The 11140-nt window shown below is 44.7% G+C and overlaps 1 protein-coding gene across 2 annotated transcripts; it reads left to right on the top strand.

The window, feature by feature from the left end:
• Window positions 1–259: 259 nt before the first annotated feature.
• Window positions 260–3287, top strand: LOC136528848 (protein NRT1/ PTR FAMILY 5.8-like). 2 transcript variants are annotated; one of them, XM_066521847.1, is made up of 4 exons: window positions 260–365; window positions 507–724; window positions 1598–2121; window positions 2209–3287. In XM_066521847.1, the coding sequence occupies exons 1-4, from the start codon at window positions 305–307 to the stop codon at window positions 3002–3004; spliced, it is 1599 nt and encodes a 532-aa protein (XP_066377944.1). In that variant the 5' UTR covers window positions 260–304; the 3' UTR covers window positions 3005–3287. The 2 variants fall into 2 exon arrangements, with proteins under 2 accessions (XP_066377944.1, XP_066377945.1); XM_066521848.1 differs by having other exon boundaries at window positions 431–724.
• The last annotated feature ends 7853 nt before the right edge of the window (window positions 3288–11140 follow it).

Genomic DNA, 11140 nt, shown 5'->3' with positions numbered 1-11140 from the left:
GGTAATACCAGCCGGGACTAAAGATCCCTGCCCCGCGGACGACCGTTGGGCAGAGACCTTTAGTCCCGGTTACTAACCGAGACTAAAAGGTCCTTTAGTCCCGGGAAAAAAAAATGCTGAGGCGAATGCCAAATTAAAACATCGTTCTAAATTATGTTCTCTGGTAGTGAAAAAACTGCCGTCGACGACTCGGCGGTTCGTCGGATCGCGCGGGCGCTATAAGTAGGTGATTCCCACAGGAATAAGCTGAGCGACGAGTCGCCAGTGTAACGTCTGGTCCGCCGCGGCGGCGCGACGAGCGAGCATGTCGGAGAAGACGACGCCGACGAAGGCGACGCTGAGCCGGCCATGCGTTCTGATCATAGGTAATCAACAATGCCACCTCTACTCAACGACCACGCCTGTCTTTTCCGTTCTTCTTTTTTTTCAGTGCTTGCTTGAAGTACAATAATGCGGTTCGAGATGAGCCTGCCTGTTGATCGGTGACGTTGTGATCGATGTGGCAGCGATGGCGGGCGTGGAGAGGTTCGCGAACAAGGGGGTGGGGTCGAACCTGGTGACGTACCTCACCGGCGTGGTGGGGATGAGCACAGCGGCGGCGGCCAAGAGCGTCATCGCCTGGAACGGCGTCAGCTTCATGCTGCCGCTCGTCAGCGCCATCCTGGCTGACTCCTACTGGGACCGCTACTGCACTATCGCCGCCTCCTCCTTGCTCTACGTCTTCGTAAGTCCATGATAGTAGTCTGTTTAATTAATTTGATAATTTCCATGCATGCTCGACGACGACGATCTCTGATGCCGGCAAAAGCCTCCGATTGGAGACTCCGATTAGTCGTGTTCGTTCTGCTGTTGTGTTCTTTGTTTAATGATATTAGCTGTCTTAGAGTGCCAGCCAATCAGGAATTCTTGAATAAATATGCAATCTTGGATTAATCAGTAGAGTATGTCCATTTCTGAACATTGTAATTATGGAACAAAAATGAGCAAATGCGGTCATCTGAAAAAAAAAAAACAGTTCTGAACATTGTGATTGCAATCAAGGAACAGAACAGACGTGCTCAGAAGATACGAGAGAAAAAGCGCAAGCGCAACACATAAAAAACATTGCTTCAAAGCCGGTAGCTATTGCAATATCCAGATACAGACATTTGGCATAGTTTCTGATGATTCAGGACATAGACAGCCGAGTACAACGAACAGTTCGGTGACAAAGTATGACACTCTTTGGTCCGGGAATATATCAATATAATATAATGGATATTCATTTGTTCTAAGTCAAACCGTTCTTAAATTTGACCAAGTTTGTAGAGGTTATTATGAGAATACATTTCATAATAATAATAATAATGTATCTAATAATGTTCATTTGATAATGTAAATATATTGTTCTTTCTCTATAAATTTGGTTAAGCTTAAGATGGTTTGATTTAGGACAGTAAAATCCATTATATTTCAGGATGGACGTAGTACACAGTAAAGAGACAGTCATTTCACTATTTCATCACATAAAAATGGCCACCATTGATACTTGCCAAGTGCCATTTTTGGTTAAAAAACAGCTTACTGCTTCCCACTGACACTGCTCCTCCTTGGTCAGGGAATGGTAGCACTCACCACATGGGCACTGCTGCGGACACGAATGCCGCGCTCCACACTCTTCTTCCCGCTCTACCTGATCTCCATCGGGCAAGGTGGATACCAGCCTTCGCTGCAAGCCTTCGGCGCCGACCAACTTAGCATCGGGGACGACGACGACGACGACGACGACGAAGACACCGAGCCCGGCGCGGCGCCGGAGGAGAAGGCCAAGGTGAAGAGCATGTTCTTCCAGTGGTGGTACTTCGGCATGTGCAGCGGCAGCCTGCTGGGGAACTCCACCATGTCGTACGTCCAAGACAACTTCGGCTGGGGGCTCGGCTTCGCCATCCCCAGCGCCGTCATGGCCTTGTCTGTCGTGGCATTCTTCTGTTGCACCCCTCTGTACAAGCAGCAGACGCAGCCAAAGGGCGCCGGCAGGCCGTCTCCCAATCGCATCTTCATGGCCCTTAGGTCGATTCTTGCTAGCCGAAAGATCAGTCTGCCGTCGAGAGAGGACAATGGCGACGCCACTTCTGAACTTGAGTATGTGTGTTTGATCTTGTTATCCTAGGAGCATTTCTTGTAGCTGTAGCAGTGCATGCTAATCGTGCAACATCTGGAACGTGGCAGGTTGCAAGAGAAGCCACTGAAAGCTGAACCAGCAGATACAAAAGAGTCTCTGGATGAGGCTGCTCCCACTCCCAGCGTGGCCAAGGTCATACTCGGCCTCCTGCCAATCTGGGCGATCCTGCTCGTCTTCGCGGTGATCTTCCAGCAGCCGACGACGTTCTTCACCAAGCAGGGGATGCTGATGGACCACACGATCGGCGTCGGCTCCGGCTCCTTCGTGATCCCGCCAGCGATGCTCCAGAGCTCGATCACCGTCTCCATCATCCTGCTCGTGCCCATGTACGACAGGATGATCATCCCGCTGATCAACGCCGTCACCGGGGGCAGCGACGGCATCACGGTGCTCCAGCGGATCGGCGTCGGCATGGTCCTCTCCGTCGTGGCCATGGTCACCGCGGCGCTCGTCGAGTCGTGGCGGCTCCGCGTGCCGCCTGTCCGGCTGAGCATCTTCTGGCTCCTGCCGCAGTACGTCCTGCTGGGGATCTCGGACGTGTTCACGGTGGTGGGGATGCAGGAGTTCTTCTACACGCAGGTGCCGGCCTCCATGAGGACCACCGGCATCGGGCTCTACCTCAGCGTCTTCGGGGTCGGTGGCTTCCTCGGCGCGTTCCTGATCACCGCGCTCGAGATGGCAACGGCGAGGCCCGGTAACGCCCGGGGATGGTTCTCTGACGATCCGCGGGAGGCGCGCCTAGATAACTTCTACTGGTTCTTGGCTCTCCTGTGCTTCATCAGCTTTGTGGTCTTCACGCACTTGTGCAAGTATTACAATGGCAAATCTGCGCCAGGGAGGTAGGTTCAGACTTCAGAGCAGGTGGAGTGGAGTCTGGAGACTAGGACGATTGGCTGTTCGATCTTGATTTTGCTTGACAGGTTGAGTGAAAATTCCATACTTCTATTTGCATGATGATTTCAGGGGTAGTAGTTCAGGTGTAATGTTTTCAGAATGAGAGTTCAGGACTTCATGTGTTCTGTTCCGTGAGACACTTGTACAAAGCTTGTACCCTTCTGATTTGTCAGATCAAAAGAAAAAATATGCTTCGAAAGACAAGAACAGGCTAAATACGTTTTTTTCTTCACATTTTAAATAATAAACCATGTCGCATGTGGATCACATTGGCAAACATTACTTTGAAAAGTTTTTCTTGACAGGTTTACTTTGGAAGGTTTTAGGCCATTTTTGTTCGTGTGCATGATTTTAAAGACGACTGTCACATGTACGGATGCACACTCACTGATGACGTTTCGGTGATCTCATTGTTTAAAGTTTAGCCATTAAACTTTAGGGGCCGTTTGGATATCTTTATTTTAGAGGAATTAAAATCTACATAATAGATTATGTTATTTGGCTTCGAATTTAACATTCCATAACATTCCCACGCTCATAAATAAGTCTATCTTAAATTCATAGGGTGGGAGATGTAAATGAATTATATAGATCACTATGCTATAATTATATTTTCCAACTTATAGCACATTCTTCAACTCACTTCCCTATAATAAAAATGCAACATATAAATATGTCCATAGTATGTCTAACAATAAATATACAAATATATTCTATATATAACTATATTAGCTTAATTAATCTATGCCTAAATTGTAATTATTAGAATGAATTCAATTTAAGAATCCAAACGGGCCCTTAGTCTAATGTGATGCCTAAAGTTTAGTCAACCTAAAAGAAATATTAGTTCATTAAACAATATAAGTATGTAAAAATGGTCTGATGTTTAGCATCCAACTAAACTTTAGAGTAAGGGATTCCAACGTGGCCTAAGCCCACAAATAAACCAACAAGTGTCAAGAAGTTGTGTAAGACTAGACAACAATTAAACGTGGAGTTGAATAGATTCTTCAGACTTGCTAGCGCCCGGATGTCTGATCCGGGGCGCTAGCGTCGGACAGTGCTCCTGTGCCCGCGCCTCACGCATGCAGCTCCCTCACCCACACCGAAGGCCGTGCAGGCCCACGCATGCATAGGGACCACCTGAGCCCGCTACGTTTCGTGCGCCCGCATGCACACACTAGCAGGCACGCATGGTGACCCACAGCTGTGCACTAGGAGCAGCAACACTTGCTTCCCCGAGGTCTATTGAAACATCCATGAAATACTTGCAACATCACTACTAGAAATATCCACTTTTATGACGAATAACTTTCGTCACTAAAGGAGCCAAATTCGTCATAATTTCAGTTCTATAACGAATTTATGACAAAAAACGGTTCGTCATAGAAGTTGCGTCATACTTGAACTTCTATGACGGTTTTCGCAAATCGTCATAGAAGTGGTTTGATCTATGACGAAAAACAGAACATCATAGAACTATTTTGGCATGCATGGCAGGGGGGCTGCCACGCTGGTGGGTGCTTCTGTTGGAGATGCTTTTCACGTGTACATGCTATAGCCAGTTGCATTAGAGATGGTTCGGGTACGTGTCACCGTCTTATTGCACAACGTGGCCATCTCTGGTTCTTGCACGTTTCTGGTTCTTACTGGACCACGTGTCGGTTCCCATTTCTTCCACATGTCAGTTTTCTACTGGCACATGTGTCGTATTGCAGTTGGATCACGTGTCACTTCTTCATTGGACCACGTGTCGTATTATTATTGGTCCACGTGTCCATTTATTATTTAACCACATGTCACGATGTTGTCTGTCCACGTGTCATATTTTTATATGTCCACGTGGCTTGACGATTTGCTTTCATGTGTCGGATTTTTAATAGCCCATGTGTCGTGCCCTGACCAATTTATGTGTCATGCACTGGTTGGTCCACGTGTCGTATTTTTATTTGATCACGTGGCCTGTCCTGATTCTACCACGTGCAGGACTAATTACATCAGAAAAGTAATTCAAGATCGTCACTACTACACAGATTGACAACATAATTATTCAAGCTGGCAATTAAATACCAACAATTAATATTTCACACGTCTATCACCACAGTAAACCATCATATGAGTCCACACAATAGACCACAAATGTTCACCGCATCAAGCCGCAGGAGTTAAAGACTGAGAGTTAATTACCATGAGAGCTTAAGCGCGTGACTTGCTCATAGAGCCTATTGTACTCCTCCTGTTGCCGTTTCTTGAATTCCTCAAACTCTCTTTCAGACTCTTCTATCTTCCTCTTCAATTCATCCACTAGTTTGACGAGGGCAGTGGTACTTTCCTGTTCACCAGCAAGCTGCTCCCGAAGTGTCATCTTCACTGATGTCTCTGCTCTGGTGGAGCTTCTCAGGATACCATCATTCTTTAAAAAAAGGTCTTTCCTGCTTGCCTGGGAGGGGGGCTTGCCCTGGGAGAGACAAAGGACCTTGAAAACAACATCAGTAGTAGTCATTGGTTGCTGCCCATCAGCAATAGGTTATGCTTGCATAGCTTCCATAGCTTCCTATAAAATTCAATAAGTAAAACATTAGTTTACAGATAGTGGAAGATGACTTTAATTGAAAACTCAATAGATTAATTCATAACAAGTAATGCATAGGACTTCCTTGGCCTACTGCTGATAGAGATTACATAAGCACAATGCATAGGTCTTTTGCAGTCTACTGCTGATAGAGATTACATAAGCATAATGTATAGGTACCATATTGATTGGTGTAAAATTGCAACTACAAAATTATATGATGTTGCCACATTAGGCTCCTGCTACGTTTCCTTCTTTTATGGCAATGGGTTTAATAGATTTCAAGGAAAGCAAATGAAGGTACTTACAACTCTTGCTCTTCAAGCATCGCTTAGGCCCTTTTTCATACTGATATGGAAGTCCTTGAAGACTTCCACAATATTAACATCTTCATCAGGTCAACCATGATGTTCAAGTCCTAGATCATCATGTTGTTCATCAAGTCCTTGATCGTGTTCTACGGCCTTCCTCTTGTTCTCTTTCTGTTCACATTGCATATGACTTTCTGTTTATATTTATACAAAGGCAAGAGTAACAATAAAACACAACCATCACTTACAAATGTTTGTAGCTAGACAACATAGGAGCAAGATCCTATAGACTGGTAGTACTTCACTTTTGCATGGTTTTGCCAGTTCATCTCAGATGTTTTCTATAGCTTCATTTGTGTTAGACTGCAGCATAAGTAGACCATAGCAAGACTAGGCAGAAAATCGATGGATTCACACACACCTTGTTCTTAGCACTAGACCAAGTCTCGATAAGTTCACACCACTGTTCATCGCTCATGGACGGGACAGGAGAGGTCATACGGATCTGATCAGTAGGGACACCATTGAAGTAGGTTTGCTTCAACCTGTAGGGTGCCTATCATACCCCACACTGCAATACATTCCAACAAGCTTCTTGTGTTGGTGGGTGAGCCTTGTCAATGTCCCGCCTTGATTGCACACAATAGTGTGAATGAAAAGTAAATCCATTAAAGTTGCTCAAAGTAGGGTTGAATGTCAAGAGAGGATACCCATACATACAATTAGTCTCTCAACAAAATTTTTGTAATGGATGACACCGGAGGGCTTCTTGTAATGTTTCCAATGTGTCAAAATTGGTATTTGATGCCCGACTACTACACCTGCCTCTGAGGCAAACTTTGCAGCTTGCACTGGATCATGTGGCCTTCTATTCTCATCGACAACAGAGATGGGCATCCTCAATCCTCCAATAGATTTTCTCATTTTTTCAAGCAAAATTCCACGAGTTCGAAGCCTCGGCTTCCTCGCACTTCTCGGCAATGGTACTATAAAGTTTTCATACATTCAGATTGTTAGAAAAGTAACATAGATATCAAATAGCTAGTACGAATTGATTGATAGACATATTTAAGGTAATACCAACCTAGACAACTTTCATTGTTCTGCGGGTGGGTGGAGACGGGAGTTTGCTCAGAGGGCTCCTCTTTGGTATGGCTATCATCATCTGGACATGGACAGTCTCTCATAGAGCTTGGTAGCTCAGAGGGCCCTTCTTTGGCATGGCTATCATCATATGGCCGTGGGTAGTCTCTCATAGGGTTAGGTAGCTCAGAGGGCTCCTCTTTGGTATGGCTATCATCATCTGGCCATGGACATTCTTTCACAGGGCTAGGTAGGGTGCTGTCCCAACAAATGTCTCTAGTCAATTCATAAAGTTTGAATTGATCCCTAGGTATAGGTGTCTATGGTGATGGAGAATTATGTTCACCTACTGCTGATACCTCCAACCTTTTGCCAGTGGCAACCCTCTGAATATGAACTCCATGAGCAAACTCCCCTAGTCATGTTGAATTCACTCACTTGGAGTGCCTTCGCCCAGGACTCATGGCAGCGCTGCCTTTTGTCCTGCTGGCAGAGCCTCCTCTATGGCTCCTTCAACCTCGACACTAAAATTGGAGATACAAACTTAAGTAGCAAGCATGTACAAATTGCATTGCTATCTAAACAGTAAAGCATTGCATTGCTACCTACCCCCCTCTAAACTAAATACTAGATAGAACAAGCACCTCAATTGCTAGGGGTACTGGCTCATCTTCTAAATCTGAATCTATTTCATCGGTAACATCATATCCCTCAACCACCTCCCCTGGTTCAAGGATATATTCTAAATCTTCACCATGTCTACCCTTTGTGCTTCATTTTTTTGCCTCTGGAGACACAGGTTTTTGGCCCACACGTATTCTAAGTTCTTCCATCTTTCTAGATGTCAACACAATAGAGCAATAGTATGCAAATAAGCGCCTAACTAGTAACTACAGCTTATACGAAAGTCATTAATCCAATCAAACATATGTCGGCTACACTCAACTATAGGAAATATGTAATCCCATCGCTATCTACATATCCTTGGTTCAACCTCTATAGTAGAGCACACATCATAAAAGGAATTTGGGTACCTCTTCCGCTGTGTTCGTGTTCAAATCCAATCTTATCATCATGGTCATAGAGCTGGTGCCACCAGTGTTGATGAAGGGATAACAGATCTAGCTCCTGCTAGGGTTCTGAAAGTGCAATCAAGCCCTAATTGTGGGTTTTGGTGATAATGACCACGCAATTAGAGGACTAATGAGAGTTATTGAGATGACAAGCAGGGAATATATAATTGAGGATGTTATACGAAATGAAGGTGCCCCTAATTACAAATGTCGATGGCTTCAAACTCAAAGGAGGTTTAAATTCTTTTATATTTTGAATTTGAGTATAGAAAAAGCCATACTATAAAGGGGGATATAAGGCTTGAGCTAACATGTGCTACCAAGATCTCTATCTTACACCTACATCCTTAGTTACTCAGCCAAGACAACCAGCACTTCACTCTTATCCTTGCTGTCTTGCCTTGTGCGGCAGTGCCACATCTAGAGAGAGGCACTGCCACTGAGCAGCACTGCTGCACTTGAGCCGCACTGCTGCACTTGAGCCACGACACGACCATGACTTAAGTGACCATTGGGAGCTAGAGGGTATTTATACCTTTCCCCTTCCTCTCCAACGTCTCTCTCTTTCTTCTGAACCGTTTAGTTAGCCCAAGAACAGAAAAATGCTCATTTCTCTCTCCTCCAGTGGTGACCTTGAGCTCCCAAGCTTCTCCATTGATTTCCCCATCAATCCTTAAGAGAAAAAGGTGCCAAACTCAATTAGAGAGTAGATCCACTGATTCCCAAAGCCTAAAGAGCACTTGGTTCACGTTTTAGCTGGCGGTTGTGTTTATTACTCTTGGAGCTTGGCTCCTAGCCGGCTAGAGTGTCGCTTGTGTAGCTTGCCAACTTGTGTGGTAGCCTCAGGAGGTTTGTAATCATCTCTTTCAGCTAGTAAACTCACCCATCATCTCAAGAGGTAACTCTCTTGAGAATGAGGAAGGGTTGCAAGGACCTAGCCTTAGTGGCAACCTCAACAACGTGGACTTAGGCAAGCCTTGGTGGCGAGCTTAACCACGGGATAAATCATTATGTTACCTTGTGTTTGATTTACTTCACTTGCATTTCACATTGTTGTTGAGGTAGATTCTAGGGTTTGTGGCCGATCTACTTGTGTGTGGAGTTCCTACCACTTCTAGCTCTCGATCTATGAACCTCATACCTGCAGGAAGCTAAGAAATTTCTCTGATCTAAGTTTCCATTCACTGATTTTGAACTATGACTCGAAGTTGTTTGCAAGTGCGGTAGTGCCGCTGTTATAGCCCGACAATGCCATTGTTTGGCAGTGCCGTGAGGTCAGAGCGGCAGTGCCGCTGGTGAAATTTGACATCTGCTTGAGTTTTGTTTTAACAAGCCTATTCACCCCCTCTTGTCTAACTAGAGATTCTACAAGTGGTATCAGAGTAGGTTACCTCGTGTGTGCTTCACCGCGTGAGGTATGGAGCTCGGAGGAGGTACTAGTGGCATGAAGCCGGTGGATGTTGATCTGGAGCAAGTTGAGCTACATGACACTGACAGCAGTGAGCTAAGTGCTTCTATAGCAAGAAATACCACACTCCCATAGCTTGAAGCTACCGATGCCGAGAAAGCTCAAAATGATGAAGAAAGAAGAAAAAGGAAGGAAGCTAGAAAGGCAAAAAGAGAAGCAAGAAAAAAGAAGAAGGAGCAGCAAAGGCTTGAAGATAAGAAACAAAGAAAAGAAGAAAGAAAGCTCAAGAGAGAAGCAAGAAGAAAAAGAAAAGAAGCTAGGAAGAAGACGGAAGAAGAAGAGAAGGCAACCAATGCATCATCAAGTGACATCTCAAGTAGTTCTAAAGATGAAGATGATGATGAGTCCTACCAAGTATCAAATGGGGGCAAGAAGGAAAAGAAAGGAAAGGACAAAGTCGACTCCAACAAAAAATATGCCACAGTATCCTTTAACTATTCCTTTATGCCTATGACCAACCTTGATCGAAAGTCTTTCATCAATGTGCCCACGAGCAAGTTACCTCATTTCAATGGGACTAACTTTGCCAAGTGGAAGCACTTGATGAGAGCCTATCTTATAGGTCTTCACCCCAACATTTTGGAGGTTGTTTGCAATGGATTTGAGCCACCGGTTGATCCCAAGAATCCAACACTAGATGAAATGAGAATCATTCATCTCAATGGTGAAGCCACAAGTGTGTTGCTTAGTGCTTTGGGTGGTGATGAGTACAATAGAGTCATTGGTGTTGATGTTGCCAAACAATCATGGGACACTTTGCACCTTGCACATGTAGGGGTCGACAAAGTTCAACAGGTTCATAATCATGGATGAAGAAGGGCCACAAGAGATATTTGATAGATTGATGACTATGGTGGGCAAGATTAGAGGCTATGGTTGTGATGAGCTAGATGATCATAAGGTTATGAAAATTATGTTGGAAGCCTACTCACCTAGAAATGAGACCATAGTGACTCTAATTAGAGACAAAAAGAAGTTTGAGTACTTCACACCAAATGATGTACTTGGGAGGATCTTGACATTTAACATGCAAAGAGAAGAAGTAAATGAGAGGAAGAGGCTTGGTGAGTTACAAGCAAAGCTAGATGGCATAAAGATCAAGGATGTAGCTCTCAAGGCCAACAAATCAAGCAAGCATGGCTCTACAAGCAAGTCCAAGATCAATAAGCAAGATTCAACAAGCAAGCCCAAAGCAAGCAAGCAAGTCCAAGAGCATGTAGAGACTACATCATCCTCAAGTGAGAGTAAAAATGATGATGATCAATATAAGGTGGATAATGTTGCTCTCTTTATGAAGAGGTTTCAAAAGGGGCTAAAGAAGCATGGTTACAAGGTAGTGAAGAGAAAGTTTCCAAACAAGAAGAAGAGGACATGCTACAATTGTGGTAGCACCGATCACTTCATTGCCAAGTGCCCATATGAGATCAAAGACAACAAGTACAAGAAGGACAAGACCGACCGTAGAAAGAGCAAGAAGTACATGGGAGAGGCTCACATTGGGCATGAATGAGACTCAACTAGAGAGAGCACAAGTGAAGAGGATAAGAAGGTTGTTGTCGCAGAACCGACCAATTTATA

Source organism: Miscanthus floridulus, chromosome 19, assembly GCF_019320115.1.
Source record: "Miscanthus floridulus cultivar M001 chromosome 19, ASM1932011v1, whole genome shotgun sequence".
Classification (NCBI taxonomy): Eukaryota; Viridiplantae; Streptophyta; class Magnoliopsida; order Poales; family Poaceae; genus Miscanthus; species Miscanthus floridulus.
Note: the sequence above shows the minus strand (reverse complement) of the source record. Positions and strands in the feature narration are given on the sequence as shown.